Here is a 20,569-nt window from a genome sequence, read left to right as displayed (position 1 = left end):
ATTCTCTGGCCGCATTTCAAGACTATCATTAGACATAGTAGAAATTATTTTACAAGATGTCGATGATCCATTGCACACTAAACCATGACTTCATCATACAAAACATCACATTGCCGAAAAAAAATAAATCAATTCACCACTAGGCCCAGAAAAATGGACGGAGAGGATATACTTTCTACATAAAAAATTGACATACTTGTGAGCAAGATATATAAAATCAAGTCTAAACAACAAGTTTAGATGGCCAAATATAAATAATTTTTTTTTATTAATATGAGTATTGGACTAGTTTTCATATATCTCGATTAATTCTATGAGTTTTAAAGTTAACAATCATGTAAGTCTCTAATGACTTTGAGATTCGTAAAACTCAAACGGATGATTTTTAAGAATAAACTTGATGAATTAAATTGCGTACACCCCTAGGATTTAAATATAAATAATTTTAATTTAATGACCAGATTAAATAAAGATTTCACGAGCATATTTTACTGTTCATGTTTAAGGAAAATGCCCAAACCCAGCTAGCCTAGTTTCATGGATGATTAATCTTCAAAATCTATCAAAACAAAGTTTTCTCTGCGATTTAAATTTAGAACAGTAACCGTAGAAGACGTAATTAATTCCATGTTTTGAAACACGCTGCGTCAAAAAGGATTTGATCTTGATATCAACTTGCGTTAGTGGAAGAGTAATTCCACACGCCATACAAATGTTTTAATAACAGGACCAGATTAGATGAGGTAATGATTTCCTCCACTGTTATGGATTATCTAAGAGCATATTGATCTTGACAATAATCATATACCCTACCACGTTATCTGTCAATGGTTGATCTGTCACTAATGCAAACTTTATAATTTTTCTCCGTAAGTTTGTTAAATGTCGAAGACTCACTTGTCTCTTCTTTGACGAAACTGGGTAGGTGATGGATGATCTTTTGAATATTCGAATATAGAATTGATCAAGAAGTATGAACCCTAACTACTACAAATAACTACCATTTCAAGACAACCCAGATGCGCCCCTGGATTTCTGTGTTCTTGACTTTCTTCCTCATCCAAAACCATCCACGCTATTAAGCCACCCCACATGAGTATAAATCATAGGCATTCTTCTTTACATCCTCACGGCAGATTTCTATACCTTCTTCCAAAAATATATGTTCTCTACCTTCAATCTTCTTTTGCCCTGTACAATCTCATCAAACGTTGAAAGATTTTACCATTTCGAGTCATTTTCAGGTAGAAGATTTTATGTTTCAAAATGCATTCCATCATTTCAATTCTTACATCCCAAGTCACGTCCTTGGCAAATGGCAACATTCAATGAGAACTTAGCTTGATGTGATTGATTGACGTTATATATAGTTCAACTGATATTAGTGTCTAAGGTCTGAAGAATTTGTTCTGTAACAAAAGGAAGAAAGCTAAGCGGTGGATAAATATTTGATTGATACCCGGCCCTTCAATTTCTCCACCAGCATAACATCTTATTCTAGTCAAACTGTACTAAATATTGCACTTAGCTCCCCAGTTTTTTCACCTATATGACCATACTCTAACATGTTTTCAATTTGGTCCTTAATTCAGGAGGCCAAGCTAGGTAGCACTGTTTCAAAACTCTAGAAGAAAAGAGATGGAGATTCAAGAGAACCAACAAGATTCATGGTCGGAGACAGAGAGCAATACTAGCAGCACCAGAATTGGTTACAGTGGTCCGCTAAGCGGTCCATTGGTGACCACCACCAAGAAAAACAGCAGCAAGAAAAGCGCAAGATTCAAAGATGAAGAATACGTTGAAATCACTCTAGATGTTCGCGATGATTCAGTTTCTGTGCAGAACATCAAGGGAGGTGATTCAGAGACAGCATATCTTGCTAGCCAGTTGGGGAGAAAGCACCCTTCACTTGGATCACAACTCTCTATTAAGCTAAGGCAGGTTTCACATGAACTTAAAAGAATGACATCTTCTAAAAGGTTTGACAAGGATGATAGAAGCAAGTCTGGAGCTTCTCGTGCCCTGAAAGGGCTAAAGTTCATGACCAAAAATGTTGGAAGTGAAGGTTGGTCTGAAATTGAAGCAAGGTTTCATGAATTGGCTGTTAACGGATCTCTTCCAAAATCAAAATTTGGCCAATGTATAGGTACGTGATGGTGAGATGATAGAGTGATTATAATTTAATCAAGGATAATACATTTTGATCATGTCATGAAATCTTCTTCTATGCATGTTAAAATCATGAAGGGGAGAAACATTCATGTTCTGAAATGCATGAATTTTCTGTCTTTTAGAGTGATTATATGCTAAAAAAATGGAAAAGAAAAAAATATTGTTCGATAGATATGGTCTCACTGCTGACAAAATATGGTGTTAATGTGATCAGGGATGAAAGAATCAAGTGAATTTGCAAGCGAATTGTTTGATGCATTGGCTCGGAGGAGAGGCATAACAACACCTTCAATAATCAAGGCTGAATTGTATGAATTCTGGCAACAAATTACAGATCAGAGATTTGATGCTAGGCTACAGATATTCTTTGACATGTAAGAGCCTCTCACTATTTTATACTGTGTGTGTGTTTTATAGTTACTAAATCTGGATTGTTCTTACAGGTAAACTTCGTAACTTGTTGACTTAGAGTCTGATTTGACAGATTCATCTGATGATCCTGTATGTGTGGGGTGGAGAGTATTATAGTTACGAAACTTGGATTAGCCTAGTGGGTAAACTTGATAACATGTTAACTTAGAACATGGTTTGACAAATAGATATGATACTTGTATGTGTGTGTGGAGAGAAGGTGTCATATTTATTAAACTTGGATTAGCCTAAAGGTAAACTTGATAACCCGTTGACTTAAAAATTTAGCTTGATAGACCGATCTAATGACTCATTGATTTAAAACTTAGCTCAAACTAAGTTATTTTTAAATTTTTTTGGATATTAACCCTGTCAAATTCAAATAATCCAGATAATCCAACCAATCAACCTCCAAACCCCTTGAACTTGACAAAAGTAAGACTTTACCATGAATTTTTTTTTTATCAGTAATATATATCATGCAAGGAATCAAAACCGGGATTCTAAGCACACGGACATGCATGTGAAACCATTCTTTTCTAATCTTTAACAAGCATCTAGCATCAAGGATATTGATGTCGACAACTTATCTTATAAAAATATTACGAGTTGTTTGCCTAACATATGCCTGATGCAGGGTGGACAAAGATGCAGATGGTAGGATCACTGAAGAGGAGGTGAAAGAGGTGAGATCAATACTGAAAAATGAAATGCCAAAAACAAAAGAATCATAACATTACATTGACTGGACATTTGTTTTATTTGAATCTTGCAGATTATTGCCTTAAGTGCTTCTGCTAACAAGTTATCAAAGATTCAAGAACGTGCAGAGGAGTATGCAGCTCTAATCATGGAAGAGCTGGACCCGGACAACCTTGGATTCATCGAGGTTTATATTCAAAACTCCTCTGTTTCTTTCTTCCGTCTGAAAATTTGATCAACCAAGCCAGCCTCAGTCCATTCTTAAGGCTCTAATCTGTCAAAACGGCTAACATTGGGCTTTCAATTTGATGGCAGCCCAGTCTTGATCACCCCTTCTAGCCCCTCTATGGCCTGGCCTAATTCTATAAGCAAACTAATTTTATGTGTGTTCATGCAGCTGTACAACCTGGAAATGCTCCTTCTCCAAGCTCCAAGCCAATCGACAAACCTAGGAACCGATAGTCGCGTTTTAAGCCAACTTCTAAGCCAAAAACTTGTGCCAACTAAAGATCATAACCCCATCAAGAGAGGTTATCGGGGGCTATCCTACTTCGTCGAGGACAACTGGAAGAGAATCTGGGTCATTGGCCTATGGCTTGCAGTCTGTGCAGCTCTGTTCACATGGAAATTCGTTCAATATAAGCACCGTGCCGTGTTCGATGTCATGGGCTATTGCGTCACCACAGCTAAAGGTGCAGCTGAGACACTTAAATTCAACATGGCATTGATTCTTCTACCAGTTTGTAGAAACACCATTACCTGGCTTCGAAGCAAGACCAAGTTAGGAATGGCTGTTCCCTTCGATGACAACATCAATTTCCATAAGGTACGATCCGTTCAAGAAAATGGGATTTTTTTTACTTTTTGGGTTCATTCAGGTACGATCTGAGCTGTGTAATTTATTCGGCTAGCTTGCATTTTGCAGGTAATTGCTCTAGGAATTGCTATCGGAGTTGGGCTACATGCTGGCGCCCATCTTACCTGTGACTTTCCTCGGCTACTGCATGCCACCGATGACGAGTACGAGCCAATGGAGCAATTCTTCGGCGAGGACCGGCCCGATGACTACTGGTGGTTTGTGAAAGGGACCGAGGGTTGGACCGGTGTGGTGATGGTGGTGCTAATGGCCGTAGCCTATACACTAGCCCAGCCTTGGTTCCGCCGGAATAGGCTAAGCCTCCCTAAAACCCTAAAGAAGCTAACAGGATTCAACGCCTTTTGGTATTCACATCACTTGTTTGTTATTGTCTATGCCCTCTTCATCGTCCACGGATACTATCTTTACCTCTCCAAGAAATGGTACAAGAAAACGGTAAGCTTCTCGTAAACAAATACAACATTTGTAATTAAGCCTATTCGATCATTGGATTAACACTAACAATTATACTTAATCACCTTAACTTTGTCTAATGCTTAGCATTGATCTTGCATTGCCTTTGACAGACATGGATGTATCTTGCTGTCCCAATTCTAATATACACGTGTGAACGCTTGACCCGTGCTTTTCGGTCAGGTTATAAAACCGTACGAATATTGAAGGTACATGTTTATTTAATAATTAATATTTTATGCATAGTTGTTAAATTCAGTTGAGTTCTGCGAGTTAATTTAACTGTTCGGCTGTATTAAGATTTAAATTAAATCAAGTGGGAGTTAAAATGATGAAACCAAATTGATCTAACAGGCCAATTCATGACCCGGTCATATTTTTATTTGAATTTTAATTTATTTTTTAAAATAATATTATTTTGAATTAATCTGAGACAAGCTGTACAGGTCATGAACTTGGGTTTAACGACGTTGGTTTTATATAATTAATTTTTTAATTGGGTGATTAATTAAGAATCAAAACTGACATATATATTTCCATCTTCAAAATTCAGGTTGCAGTGTACCCTGGAAATGTACTATCATTGCATATGTCAAAACCACAAGGATTTCGATACACCAGTGGGCAATATGTGTTTGTAAATTGTTCTGCTGTTTCTACATTTCAATGGTAACGATTAATCTTCCTTCAGTGCGTCTCTGTTTTTTCACTTTCTTTTTTTTCTTAACGAGGACATATAGTGAAGCAAATATACATGCTGGTGTGCATTTCAGGCATCCATTTTCAATCACTTCTGCTCCTGGAGATGATTATTTGAGCATCCATATTCGAACCTTGGGTGACTGGACATCGCAACTCAAAGCTGTTTTTTCAAAGGTGTTCTTCTGCAAGAACTGCTCCAAAATTTCATCTCTTATACTCCCCAATTCTTGGAAAATTTCCTTTCACACAGCTAAACATTTTGCTCCTCTCATTGTTCTGTCTTGTGGGGTGCAATTGCAGGTATGCCAGCCAGCATCAATACACCAAAGTGGCCTTCTAAGAGCTGATATGGAACAACGCGATAATCAACCTAGGTAGTTAACTGCTTGATTTCCTTCCTATTGACACTTGTTTTTTAAGCAATTATTTGAATTTGAGCTGTATCATAGTAATGATCCTGTACACTAGCAGGTTGCCAAGGCTGCTAATCGATGGACCTTATGGGGCACCAGCACAGGACTACAAGAAATACGATGTTCTCCTTCTTGTTGGACTCGGGATTGGTGCCACCCCTCTGATAAGCATAGTCAAAGATGTGCTTAACAACATCAAGCAGCAAAAGGAAATGGAAGAGGGGCTAGTAGAAAGTGGTATCAAGGGCAACAACAGAAAGCCTTTCGCAACCAAACGAGCTTACTTCTACTGGGTCACTCGCGAGCAGGGCTCGTTCGAGTGGTTCAGAGGTGTGATGAACGAGGTAGCTGATTATGATCAAGATAGAGTCATCGAACTTCATAATTACTGCACAAGTGTTTACGAAGAAGGCGATGCCCGATCAGCTTTAATCACCATGCTTCAATCTCTTCAACATGCTAAAAGTGGCGTCGATATAGTCTCCGAAACACGAGTTAAGACACATTTTGCCAGGCCTAATTGGCGAAAAGTGTTCAAGCACGTAGCTGTCAATTATCCTGATCAAAGAGTTGGTAAATTGCCTCTGCTTAACACTAATCTTCCAAGTTTGTGTTAACAAAAGAAAAGGCATTGCATTTCATTATACCGAGCTATGCTAATTGTTGCCTGTTCTTGTTGCAGGAGTGTTTTACTGTGGAGCACCTGGATTGACCGGAGAACTAAGAAGGTTTGCTCAAGATTTCTCCAGGAAAACTACAACCAAATTCGATTTCCATAAAGAGAATTTCTAAGGGATCTTCTAAAATCTTCTTCTTTAGAAATGTTATATCAATCTTGTTCTTTGTATGATAAGGTGCTATGTTTAGGTTTTTTTTCTAGTCATCCCCTGGTCAGAATATTTCTTGCTTGGTAAATGTATATTGGCATTTATAGTCCTCATAAAATATATATATATATATATATTGGAGTTTATGATTCTAGTCCCTACTTCTAGCTACTTGTTGCTGCCGTAGTGGCTCAATTCCTTGATCTAGCACGGCCAGTCCCAAGCAATTGTAAGATATAAAAAAATTCCTCATCTTATGGGCAATTAATCAACATAAAAACGGTGATCTGTTAATTTAGAACCTTGCTTACTTCATGGTGTTGTTTTTGTCTTTAAAAACAATGACAGTGTATTTTCAGGAGATATTTTTTTATAAAAAATAAAAAATAGTTTGTGTTGACCTGTTGACCTTGGACCGGATTAACATCATGTTTGTTCTTATAACTAGGAAGAAAGATGAACGATGATCATGCGTGTTCTGTTTTTTTCCCCTGAAGTTCAAACTTCAATGGATTAATGCCAGCATGTCAGATTGTATGACCTAGATCCAAATCTAGAAGGATGTAATGTTAATGAAAACCCAACTACATATGATTAAGGCAGTGATTGAAAGATGAGCAACCAAGTTCATCTTAAGAGCTCAGCCATGAATCTGGTAACATGTGCCGGAAGTTGATTAACTAAGTTTTTATTAGTATATTTTAATAAAAAAAAAAATACCTATTCAAAAATATTTAGAAGTATAAATTTTTAGATAAACAAGTATGTCTAAGTGAAAGCGTATTGGGTCTAGCACTAGCTTATTTGACATGTTGGGCTTAACAGTGTGACAAGCTTTAAAAACACTAGGTGTGGCGCTAGCCAAACCCAAACACGATTGGGATTGACAATAAATCAGGCCCCGAGCACACTCAAGGGAATGTGCATCCTCACTTGGACCTTATCCTTTCTTAGGCATGTCCAAGGAAATAACCATCATACTTGGGAGATGCCTATAGAAATAACCCTTTTCCTTTTCACAAAAAAACAAGATTTATAGACTATAAATACACTATAAGTCCTTCATAACAAAGGTTCATAATTTTTATGTTTTACTATGTATATATTTTTAGAGTATTATTTTAGAATATTCTTGTATTTTCTTTATCTAAAAAAATATTTATTTAAACATCCAAAATTCCACTTCACCAAAAGAAATATTTTGCAGATACTAGCTACAAACCATCTTTGCCTACCAAGTACCTAGTATAAACTATCAATCTCCTTGGCTAAAGATAATAAATGATATTGCTAGGACCAATTGATTACTAATTATTTTATTACCAGACTACTTGAATTATTAGGATTATATTAGTTTTAAAAATATATTAAAATAATTTTATTTTTATTTTTAAATAAACACATCAAAATACTAAAAAAATATTAATTTAAAATTTTAAAAAATTAAAAAATATACAGTTATGGCACTTGCAAATAATGACGTAATCTTAATCATATCTTGTCATGCATGAATCGCTAGAAGTGATCATTTTCGGTTTGATTCGATTTATATATATAAAAAAAAAAGTAACTAAAATCGGTTTAAAACAAAAAATCAAAACCGGTTCAAATTGATCGGTTTTGGTTCGGTTATTTTGATGAAAAAACCGGTTTGAAGCGGTTCGGCTCGATTTTTTCTGGTTTAACTTGGTTTTTTCCATTCGAGTTTAGTCAGTTTGGTTTTTTTGATTTCAGACTTATAAAATCGAACTAAACTGGTCAGTTTTATCAAAATTTTAATCAATTTTTTTTCACAGGTCGATTTTTTATTTTTTTTTTCTGATTTTCTCGATTTAATCCGTTCTTTAATTATTATTTTTTTCATCCCCTAGAGTCACCATGTGTCCTGTCACGTGTCACATATATGCTGACACGTACGTGGCATTATTAACAGAGCAAGGTGGCAAGGGTCCAATAAAGTTATCCCAGGCAAATTATTAACACTCTCATGGTTGTATCACGTATAAAAAATAAATCATGGTCTAATAATTTAGGGATCAAAGACTTTAAATAGTGAGAACAGAAATCGCATCACAATAGACTTATAATAATAAAAATAATTAAAACAAATCGTATTGCAAACCCACCAAATAAATATTGTCATAAACAATACCAAATATTTGAAAAAAGGTTGTTTTAGGTTTTTTTTTATTGAAATAATATTATTTTTAAATAAAAAAAATTAAAAAATATCTAGAGTTAATCTGACCATGTTTCTCTCGGACTTGACTAAATTAATCAAATCATGTGTCACTTGAAGAATCGGTTTAATAGTCACCTTGTTTTAAAAAATAAAATTATATAAATTAGACTAGATTTAACCAGTGCTGGGCTAAAGTAGAGTTGAAAATACACATTAAAATTGTATAATTAATTTCTAACTTGGTTTTTAAATCAAGACTTCTACCTTAGCATTAATTAAGCAAAAGCATCAAATGTCTTTGTGATCACAAATGAAGTCCATTAATTTGATGTTAGTAGCTAGCTAGCTGGGAACCAATCTTTTATAAAGCTAATTTTTGCTTATAATACCAAATGTGATATATTCACCTAAAAAAAGGGGGGAAAGGTATCAAATGCGAATTTAATTAATTAGGCATCGCTTATAATTTATGACATAAAGTTAGTCTAAAATTCAAGCAGTACCAATATTCACATCTCAGCATCTCTGTTTTTTCCTTCTCACCAAGCACGAACCTTGAGGCCCTACATCTCTCCCTTTCCTCTCACCTCGAGTCCTTGCAGGTTTGCAACTTTCAATATTGTTCTTAGGCACTTCCACCCTTTCTCGAATTCCTCCCCACTCTCTCTTCCTCATCCAGAACAGACGCCCACAATTCTCCTAATGGCAACAGCGACAGAAGCTAAAGAAGGAGGACCAGGAGAAAACACAGAGCCACCTCTCAAGTACAAGGTAACTAAATTAAGCCAAAACTACGATAAAACTGCCGTCTTTTCCATGTTTTTAAGTTTTAACCTCCTTTTCCTTTGTTCTTCAGAAATTGGTCTTGAAGGTCTCAGTTCACTGTGAAGGGTGCAAGAGGAAGGTCAAAAAGATCTTGAATAATATAGATGGTATGTAGAGTGTAAGCCCAGTAAAACCTTGCATTGATTCCTTGGATTTTTTTCTCTTATTTCTTGTTACATGCTTGCAAGATTTCCAAGATTCCCTCATTTTCTTTTTATCGAAGTCTTCTTTATCTTCGTTTAATTTCAAGCTTTCTGCAAAGCTTTTTGTACAAACTGTGTTCTTTCACAATATTTAGCTACAGAAGTTTTATAATTTGTCTCTCAATTTTCCCATCTGGGCTCTTGTTAATTTTCACTCTTCCTTTGTCGTTTTTAATTTTGATTTAAGGACTAAACCCTTGATTCTACTTATGAACTTCATTGAAGTTGCTAATTTCTGTCATGATTGTATTTGTAGGCGTGTACACCACAGATGTTGATTTAAAGCAACAAAAGGCCACGGTAATAGGGAATGTTGATGCAGATACTTTAATCAAGAAACTTATAAAAAAGACAGGGAAGCATGCAGAGCTGTGGCCTGAAAAAGCTGATAACAATAAGAAAAATAAAAAGAAAGGAAAGGGAAAAAAGAAAGAGAAAGAAAGTGACCAAGAAAGCAGCGATGAAGAAGGCAGTGATAGTGAAAATGAGAAAGAAGGTAAAGGCAAGACTGGAGTGGTAAAAATCGAAGACCCTTCTGATCCTAAACACGGTGAAGGTTGTCATGGTGTTGTTGGCAAACCAGGTCAAGAAGGTGGTGGTACTGTTCAAGTGATGAGGGAAGTAACGGTTAACGTGGTTAGTGCTAACCAACCTGTTACCTCACCGGGAGGTGGCCAGCCAGCGGTGACTGACAAGAAAGTTGATGGTCAGAGTGGGGTTGGAGCCGGGGGTAGTGCTGGTGGTGGTAAGAAGAAGAAGAAGAAGAAGAAAAAGAAGGGGCCTACAGCAGGGAACAACAACCCTGTTAATGAGGGTGGACATTCTGGCCATGCGCCAGCAGGCACTGGATCACCAGCTCTTGGGCAAGTTCATGTCGGAACCCCACACCCTACCAATCACAGCCCTCCACGTCATCATGGGTGTGACTACCCTGCAACAACTTACTATGCACCCACGGTGTTCGCTGTGAGCAGCAATGTCGCCTACCCTGGCACTTGTTATGGTGCCTCATACTATGCCCCACCGTATTCCTCCGCGTGTATGCATCCGCCATCCGATTTGGATACATGTCCGCCACAGCCGTGCGGTTCATTCGAGATTTTTAGCGACGAAAACCCTAATGCATGCTCAGTTATGTGACAATGGCTTCACCAATGGTGGCAATCAGCACATTGATCAACTTGTACTGCCTGTACAAGTCTATGAGGGGAGGGAGGTATTTTTGTAATGCATGTAGATATATGAAAGGTAAAGTTCTTCAAGCTTTAGAATTAGGGGATAATAAGAGGTGAATTAGGGTTTGGGGTGTTTATCTTTAGTGATCATGGGTGTTCATGCTTTTAGCTTCCTTGACCTTATTAAGTACTTTTTACTGCTTTTAAGGCTGGGTTTTAGAAGAGTTCTATGCATGTAGCAGCAGCCTTGTAAACCCTCTCTTGTTGACTACCTGCAGAACCACCTCAATGTCCCTTCATCTATCGATCTATCTCGGCGAGGGGATCGATTTGGCATTTTGGATCATTACAATGTGATTAGTGTTGATTATTTGCATAATTCAAAAGCGGAGCGTTTCGATATGGGATAAAAAAAAAAGGACAAAAAAGAGATAGAGAGGACATATTTTTCTGTATTTTTTATTGTTTTGAAAGTGTAGAAACTACATTTGATTTAAAACAATGAATTTTCTATTCTCGTCAAGATATGTAGAAAGAATCTTGCTATGTATGTATAAATATAAGTTCAAAGCAACAAAACAATGGCCTTGATTTGGATAGAATTAAGATAAATAGGATGGGCCGGATTATATTATAATAATAACATGATTAATTAAGATCAATGTTTTCCTTTCTAGATACATTGAAGGGAGGATTAGCTCTTGACTAGGGTCTTGGTGTTAGTTCCTCTAATTAATTAATTAAATTCTAATCACTTTGGTATTTGTGTGTGTGCTTGAACCTGCAGCCTCTTGGTCTCTGGCTCGTTTTCACTTGGAAAGTTTCTCTTCCTTTCATAAAAACAACCTTTGAAGTGTGTGTGTTTCTCTCTCTCTCTCTCTCTCTCCTCAAGTTTGCTCTGTTCAACCTCTATTTGTGTTTAACTTTTTTTTTTCCGGGTTTTTTCTTTAATTTTTGTTTTAAATAGCTACGAAGGAAATAGTGCATGATGCATGTGTACTGTTTGTGTTTTTATATTTTAAAAATATTTTTGAAGAATTTGAAATTTTTTTTTTTTTTATTTTACTTTAAATTAATATTATTTTTTTGTTTTTAAATTATTTTAATTTACTGATATTAAAAATAATTTCTAAAAAATAAAATTATAAATTATTTTAATATATTTCAAAATAAAATAAATATTTTAAAAAACAATTTAAAAACATTTTTCGACAAACGGGAAAGGAGAATCTTAAAAATACTGCACTGTAAACCTCACCTTTTTCGACAACTTTGATCGGAGTTCTTGCTTTCCAAGCAGCTGATCAAGAACAACCACCCCTTCCTTTACAATATCCAGAAAGCTCTCTTTGGAGTCTATATTCCCTCTCCCACTAGATGGTCATTTGACATTCCAGGCTGCTTGCTATCAATGGAGAATCTTCTTGTTTTATTCTTATTCTTCATTGAGGTGTCCATTTTATCATATTAAAGCTTTTTTAAGGCTCCATTTCCTGTGCTAAACTACCTGGTCATCTTCTGCTGCAAAACCCTAGATACAGAAACTTCAGATTTAATTAATTAAGCCATTATTAATTAATGTCAGTAAATGGAAGTCGTCTTTACTGATCAGAGAGGAGGAATCGAAGCTTGGATATATTGACTATTGTGAAGGGGCCAAGGTGGAGATAACATATTTGACAGGTAGAAGATTATTTATTGTTTTGGAATACTGATATGGATACAAAAATTCGTCGTGTCTGGGATTGATGTTTAAAGTGGTTTTTTTTTTTAAATGGTTTTATTTTTGAAAATATATTAAAATAATATTTTTAAAATAGTATATCAAAATGACAAAAAATTAAAATAAAAAAATTAATTTTAAATTTTATTTTATTTTTTTTAAATTATAGTTAGATCATCAAAACAAACAGGCTAGAAGATGTTTGAAATATGAATAATAATTATTTTTTATAATATCTTAAAAATACATAAAAATAATATTTTTTTTTAAAATAAATTTATTTTTTATATTCAGTACAATTTAAAATTAAAAAAATAATTTAAAATTAAAAAAAAATTAAAATAATATATTTTTATCTTAACCGAAATTCATATAAAAATATTTAAAAAACAAATGATATGGAGAAAAAAACAAAGACATCGTATCATTGGGAGAATCTTAATCCACGAGAACGTCATGTTAAGCTCAGTCAATCAAACATGAAATCTGCATATTCCTGTCGTCAGTTACTGGGCATTTTCCATTTTATCAGGAACCTGATTCCTTCATCCATCTTCCTGTCCAAGCCAACCAACGGTTTTTGGAGCTCCTGTAGTTTTACAGCTTACACAAGGCCAACAGATTCAGCTCAACCCTTGTTCGGAAAGCCACCTCATTATATTTTACTCAATCGGAGCTTCCGACCCGCCACTGTATCAATTCAGGATTTCACCTGTTCAACTAGCCGTTCACTGGTTCAACTAGGTTCGGTTTAATACCCAGATAGAGTTTCTTTTTATTTATTTTTCTCAGATTCTTTATCTAGTAATATGCGGCACGATGATGTTGAACCGGTTCCATCTAATTCTTTGTTGGTTCAAGTTGTTTCTTTTTTTGTTAATTGTGGGTGTCCGAGTCGGCTTACATGCATCTCGACTAATCTTCTAAGACCTTAAAATTAATGATCATATAAGTTTTCAATAAGTCTAAGATTTATGATACTAGAATTAGTGATTTCTATGCAGTGAAAAAAAAAATGAAATATACATGCAAAGAAGATGAACCTCCCACTTTATTAAAAAAAATTCAAACCTTGAAAGCTTAACCGGTCAGGTCTTAAGTTGTTCCCTAGAGGTCACCAGTTTGAGTTTTATAAATCTCAGGATCACTAGGAATTATATGGTCGTGAATTTTATGACCCGTAAGATTAATCGAGGTGCGCATATACTAACCCGGACACCTATGTTAGTAATAATAAAAAAATTTGTTAATATCCACGGTAACAACTCCAAACTTATGAAAAATGAAATTTTCATCGTGAATCAGAGCGTGTTTGATAGTGTGGTAGCGGTTGCTTTTCAAATAGCTTTTCGTGTCGAAATACATGTCAATGATGTTTTTTTATTTTTTAAAAATTATTTTTGACATCAGCACATCAAAACGATCTAAAAAATACAAACCGAACTCAATTTTAACAAAAAAAAAAAATCAAATTTGGACAAAACACAGGTACAACCTCACTACCAAACGGTGCCTCAATCTCAAGGCCTTTACGAAGTTTGAATCAGAGATGATTTTTCTTTAGCCCTGGTTCCAAGCTAGAACTAGCCCCATGTTTAGTAGCCAGAAACTTTGGAAGCACATAGCGTCAGTTCCTTGAAAGCCAGATCTAAAATAAAAGAGATATTTTCAAATTAATTTGTATATTAATTTAATTTAAGATTTATCTTTAAATGATTTTAAAGATATTCTATACAGACATGATACATTTAATAAAATAATTCCTCGTACTTAACAAATCTCTTGAACATATTCTTATTCCTTGGGATATTGCGAACGTTAAAATCAAATCAAACCTCATTTTGTTTTTTTACAAAATTCTTAAGTGCTTAAACAAAATAAATAAATATTGAACGAGAATCACAAATCAGCAATGATTATGGATAGTGATGGCATGATTAAGATTGTGTTTGTTAATAAAATTGAATTTTTTAAAAATAATTATCTTAGTAAAATAAATAAATAAACTCTAATCACAATGTAAAAAAAAAAACTATAATCACGATGTCTGGAAATGTTGCATAGACCAGAGATTAGGCAGTTTTTTTTGGAATGTAGTTGTAATTTTTTTTTAAAAAATATTTTTTATTTATAAATATATAAAAATAATATTTTTTAAAAAAAATTTTATTTTTTATATCAGTATATCAAAATAGTCTAAAAATACCAAAAAAATATTAATTTAAAATAAAAAAAAATAAAAATATTTAAAAATATTTTTAAAACATAAAAAAAAAATTACATGTGTCCCATCAGCAGGGGACTAGGCCCTCTTGAAATTTGCAAACAAGATTGTATTGATCCACATACCCAATTAAAAAATTGCTGGTGGTTAATATTTGCCCTAATTACCTTCCAAAAAGCTGTGCATGTTGCTAAACACCCACCTTGATTTTTTTCTTAATTTACCAATTTCAACTTTTAATATCATTTACCGGAAACATCGTCAAGCCCATTGCACTTGTTCCTGTTACCAAAATCAGTCCTTTGCAGTATTATAAAAATAAATTTATATTATTTTTTTAATAAATTTCCTAAAATAAAAGCTATTTAAATTTATACGTTTTTATAATTATCCTATGCTTAATTTTCTTTAAACTTGAAAATTATATAAATTCATAGTGTATTATATTTAATTTTATCAATTTAATTAAATAAAATAAAAATAATAAATTCTAATTATTTAACCTTTTCAGGATTTAAACTTGAAATATGTATGAATTTACAACCATCTTATACTTGATTTTCTTTAAACTTTAAACTCACAAAGTTTCATCAATATTTTATGTTTATTTTTATTAATTTAATTATATAGAAAGAACTTTGTAGAGTTCAAACTACTAACTGCTAGCACTTGATAATAAAAAAAAATTATAATATTATTTCAAATAACTATTTTATATTAAAAACTTAAAATGTTAAATAAAACTTTTAAAAATAGTTTTATATCATTCTACGTCAACTTAACCCAATCGTATTGGTCTTGCGCTTTTATGTATTTTGTATTATGGTGTAAAATGATTTTTAAAAGTGTTTTTTCATGAAAATATATTAAAATAATTTTTTAAAATTTTTAATATCAATATATTAAAATCATTAAAAATCAATTTATGCTTTTTTTTTAATAAAATACACCTAAAAACAGAATTTACAACAACACTCAAAAAGTTTGAAACTTATTTGCAGAGCAGTAATAACTTGTCTGCCTCTTACATTTACAAGAGGGCAGAACCTAACTCGAGGAAGAAAAGTGTGTCTAAAGCGGGAAAAATGAGATGGTAGCAGATGAAAAAGGTCCATAAAACTGAGGACAGAGGATGATTGTGGAAAGGATCAGTCAAGCCACGACTGCAGCCAGCCCCACCAGTTGAGTAATTGTGGCTTTTCTGGGAACAACCAGTCAATCAATGCAGCGAAATTATGCATCTACGAGAAAACACAAACAAAAGAGACATGCCAATGTACTAGTGATCAAAACGCAGCTATTAATTGCTTCTTTTTACATTTAAATGTTCTTACATAAATTTTTTTTTTATTATTTTAAAATAAGTTTTTTGTTTTTTAGCATGTTGATCTCAAAAATTATTTCAAAAAAATATATTATTTAAATATATTTTTAAACGAAAAATACTTTAAAAAACAACTATTACCACATTCTTAAATACCCATAAGAGTCCCTTTTGATTTTAAAATAATAATAATTTTTTTTAAGTATTTTAAAAAATAAAAAACATATTATTTTAATTTATTTTTAAATAAAAAATATTTTAAAAAATAATTATTATTATATTCTTAAACACCTCCTAAATATAGGTCATAAATTAAGTAGATTAATCTATAATTGAAATAATATTATTTTATTTAAAAATAAATAAAAATAATATTATTTTAAAAATAAAAAATCCAAATTTAATTAAAATCTAATGAATCAATTATTTAAAAACTTTTGTTAAAAAAACCCGGCCAGAGAGATGATGATCTGACCTTGAAGCGTCTCTCCTGATTCGTCTCTCCTGATTCTTACTACGCTTGTACTTGGCAATTCAGATTTCTTCTATGGTTTATGGGCCCATAATTCCAAGTTCTCGAAAATCCATGATAAATTCTAATTCATCAAAATCATATTATTTAATGACATACTTTATGCTTAAATTATTTCAATTATGGTAAAATAAAGTTCCGACTATTAATTTAATTTACTTATTAAACAAATTAAGAATTATCATAAAAGAAAAATAAAATTTATTAGGACTGACTTCAATCATGAGTCCAAATTTTATAATCACCTTCTTTTAAAATAATTGACCTTTTCCTAATTAAAAATAGAATAAACAAAATCTGAACAGCCATAATTCAAAAGAAGAAAATTGTTCAGCAACATTCAGAGCTCGCTTTTTCTACATTTCTAATTATTTTTATTTGTAAACAATATCTAGTTTCTTTATTTCTAATTGTTTTTATTTGTAAAAAACTTAAAATAACAGCTTTTGATCGTAGATCTTAACAATCGAACTCGACAACAATACTAAATTTGTCAAATAAATAATGATGTAAAAATGTTACAAATCAAATTATAGTGTTTCAAACCTCAATTTAGTGTTTTAAACCTAAATTTGGCAAAAAGGCCTTAGTTGCGATAGAGATAACCCCACCTCACTTGGAGTTCAAGACGTTCAAACTAGCAAAAGACTTGATGGCAACCAAAAATTAAAATATTGGATCTAGGAAGCGTTCAAAATATAATCAAGCTACAAGATAAACTTGTTCAGGCAGAGAACTAAATTAAACATGGTTTCACGAAAATGAGAGCAGTTGTCACTGCTATCACACACCACTCTTCTTGCACTAACAATGTTTAAGACAAAAAAACGTATTCTCTAACGCAGTTACTGCTGGCGGAGTTCAGTCTTTTTCTTTTGCCACAGCCTGTCCACGGCACTGTCGGCATCACCCTGGAAATATGTATAAAATCACATGTGAGATTAAAATCTCATGTGAGATGAGCACGGAGGCAGTACAATATCTTAAACGTGTAGAAAGAGCTAAGGAACACGGCTGTATATCAACAAGTGAGGGCATGATCAAGGAACCTGATACGTTTTATGTTAATGAAGTCCAGGGAAACCCTAACATGGTTACTCAAAAAGGAACTAAGTGTCGAATGAATGAAATGCATCCAAAAGGGTAACACATTCACCAAGAACCAAGCCAAAACAAGCCTTTCTATCCAATGTAGATCTCTATCATTCTAAAGTGAAAAGAAGCTTATTATAGCAATTCCTATTTGAATGATGAAAAATCTAGCCATTTGATTCGGACGGTGTAACACAAATGCCTGCATATCAAGTTTTTCCAGCATAACTCAGTATCCTAAATATAGTTCATTATACATAATAAATGTTTAAAAGCCCTCGGATCTCATAGCTTGTGAAAATCATTCGCAATTTATTACTAAAGGCAATCATCAAAAGCCTTCACACTGCCAAAACATATCAATGTGTGAAAGGGAGGAGGGGGTGGAGGCAGCAGTGAAAGTGGTAGTGAGTGAATGCTAGCAATGAACAGCCCATTAGCAACCATTCAACATGGTTTATGTTGTGCATCCTTGGGCCAAGCAAAGAATAATAAAACAGGATCATAAAATCAAATTTTGTTTACTAGAATATACTAGAACGCTAAAACCATTTTCAAAATAGATAGATAAATACTATCGCATACATAAAAATAATGTAGCAACAATGACCAAATTATACTGTTCAAAAGTGAGAACAGTAAGAGAATGACAAAGTGTGAAATGTTAAGCTATTAGAGAAAGTGAAGGAAACAGCATGTGAGACAACCAAAAAGGATTCAGCATTTCATAATATACAGCATAAAGTCTTCCTAAACAGAGCCTCTAACAGGGATCATTAACCCTTCCCTAAACTAGATTTTAACCCAAAAAATACATGACAGTAGTATGTATCCTAAATTCTGCATAGGTATAAAAGGTTTCACAATCCAATAGCACTGAGTGATTGTGAAAAAAGATTAGCTGCAATAACACTACCATATAATATACATAGTTTATTATTAAAAAAAATGAAATAAGTGTTAGAATGCCCTCAGATCTCATAGCTTCTGAAAATCATACACGATTTATCGCAAACAGGATTCATCAAAGGCCTTCACACATCACCACGATGTGTGAATGTGTGGTGGAGTAGATGAATAGTGGAGGCAGAGGTGGAGGTGGTGGTGAGTGAAGGCCAGCAATGAATAGTCCATTTGCAACCGTTCAACACAGTTTGTATTGTGCATCATTGGGCAAAGCATGGAAAACAAAAAATTCCCGCTCAACAAAAGTAAAATAAAAAAAATATTTAACAAACCAAAAAACCCTGAAATACATCAAGATCGATAAATATAATTGGAAAGATTAATCTAATAACAGCCAGGACAAAAACATTTGGAGAGAAATTAATAAACCAAACATGAGACAATCCGGCAAAGAACTTGGAAGCTATTACATAATAAAAGCATCAGACTATCAGTGACCAATGAATTCCATGACAAGAATACATGTCCTAACAGAACTAAAACCCCATCTACATAGGTCAAAACGAAACCACTCTCCATCAATTGGAACCCTTGTCGACAAACACTAAACCAAAACTACACAACCACACTTACTAGCAGCTATTAACTTGAAACTATGCTATCAAAAACAACGATAGCAGATAATAAACAACCTACATTTTACCACAGAACACATAAAAAATCACAAGACAAAACAACTGAGTTCTAATTCTGAGAGCAAGTAAGACAGAAATACCTGGGCACGAACGAAACCACAGAGAGCAAAAGTGGTGAACTGGCCAGTGTAATGACCACTAGCATCCAAGTGACCAATGTTAATCTGAACAGACGCATGGTCCTTAGAGGTAATAAGCCTGTTGGTGGCAGAGCTGCAAGAACAACACAAGTACACAACAAAACCTTAACTGGGATTCTTAATCTGAACAAAACTAACCCAAGACGAGAAATTAAAGGAAGTTAACATACCATTTCCTGGGGATGTAAAGATCCATGTTCTGTCCCTCCTCGTTCTGCATCTTGACTGTCTTGTTTTGCTACCCAAAAATACAGTTAAGGCTCTTAATCACCTGATTTTACAAATAACCCTTGTTAAGAAAACTTGTGCGCTTCGCAGTTATTTAAAAAGAGAGAAGGGAGAGAGAGTATACCAGGAAGAGGAGAGGCTGCAACTGCTACGGTAAGCTGAGAAGGAGATGATGGCTTGCTTTGCGGTTTTTATATATGCCTGCAAAACCCTAGTATATTGATGTGAGGATATATGGACGGAAATACCCCTCTAGAGTCTTGACTTAAGACGCTGCCGTTTCTCATGGCCTTTTGTTTGCATAAGTTATCTCTCAACCCGGAGCCTGCTCAGACCGGGATTGTTTTTCAACCAGGTAAGGAATTAAATGGACAGATTTGAAAGGATTTGATTGATGTTGAATCAACTTTAATGATTTTTTAAATTTTTTATCTAAATGATGAATTTTATTTAAAAGAAAAATGGGAGATTAATTCATTCAGTCTTATATAGTCTCATATGAAGTTAAATTTCACATTATATTTGATAACTATATTCATCTATGTAATATTTACGACCTTCTCGCCTCTATATATTTATTTTAGATATTTTTTAAGATATGCTTTTATTTTTTTGAAAAAAACGATAGTTAGATTTTTCATACAATATCGATACACTCCTTAATTTTTTTAATTTTTTGGAAATAGGAAGCTAATAGAAAGTGTACGGTAATTTTCCCCTTACGTATGATTGAGAATATAAGTTAATGCTAATTTTACGATAA

General features: G+C 33.6%; 3 protein-coding genes across 4 annotated transcripts; 2 read left to right on the top strand and 1 right to left on the bottom strand.

Annotated features, from left to right (window-relative positions):
- Positions 1–895: 895 nt before the first annotated feature.
- Positions 896–6,659, top strand: LOC118047736 (respiratory burst oxidase homolog protein B). 2 transcript variants are annotated; one of them, XM_035057104.2, is made up of 13 exons: positions 896–1,244; positions 1,593–2,146; positions 2,387–2,546; positions 3,221–3,269; positions 3,359–3,472; positions 3,683–4,111; positions 4,211–4,597; positions 4,729–4,824; positions 5,169–5,284; positions 5,389–5,491; positions 5,618–5,691; positions 5,786–6,303; positions 6,413–6,659. In XM_035057104.2, exons 2-13 carry the CDS (start codon positions 1,639–1,641, stop codon positions 6,520–6,522), a joined length of 2,664 nt encoding a protein of 887 aa, XP_034912995.1. In that variant the 5' UTR covers positions 896–1,244; positions 1,593–1,638; the 3' UTR covers positions 6,523–6,659. The 2 variants fall into 2 exon arrangements, with proteins under 2 accessions (XP_034912995.1, XP_034912996.1); XM_035057105.2 differs by having other exon boundaries at positions 898–1,244; positions 5,789–6,303.
- A 2,574-nt stretch (positions 6,660–9,233) lies between these two features.
- On the top strand, positions 9,234–11,465 carry LOC118047735 (heavy metal-associated isoprenylated plant protein 35). Its single transcript, XM_035057103.2, has 3 exons — positions 9,234–9,510; positions 9,596–9,671; positions 10,024–11,465. Exons 1-3 carry the CDS (start codon positions 9,442–9,444, stop codon positions 10,905–10,907), a joined length of 1,029 nt encoding a protein of 342 aa, XP_034912994.1. The 5' UTR covers positions 9,234–9,441; the 3' UTR covers positions 10,908–11,465.
- A 5,933-nt stretch (positions 11,466–17,398) lies between these two features.
- LOC118047733 (small ribosomal subunit protein eS21y) lies at positions 17,399–20,050 on the bottom strand. The gene is made up of 4 exons (XM_035057101.2): positions 19,931–20,050; positions 19,749–19,849; positions 19,519–19,651; positions 17,399–17,656 (listed from the first exon to the last, which is right to left on the bottom strand). Exons 2-4 carry the CDS (start codon positions 19,796–19,798, stop codon positions 17,591–17,593), a joined length of 249 nt encoding a protein of 82 aa, XP_034912992.1. The 5' UTR covers positions 19,799–19,849; positions 19,931–20,050; the 3' UTR covers positions 17,399–17,590.
- Between the last annotated feature and the right edge of the window lie 519 nt (positions 20,051–20,569).

The sequence above is a fragment of the Populus alba genome, chromosome 5, assembly GCF_005239225.2.
Source record: "Populus alba chromosome 5, ASM523922v2, whole genome shotgun sequence".
NCBI lineage: Eukaryota > Viridiplantae > Streptophyta > Magnoliopsida > Malpighiales > Salicaceae > Populus > Populus alba.
The sequence above is the reverse complement of the archived record's forward strand: the minus strand, read 5'-3'. Positions and strand labels throughout refer to the sequence as shown.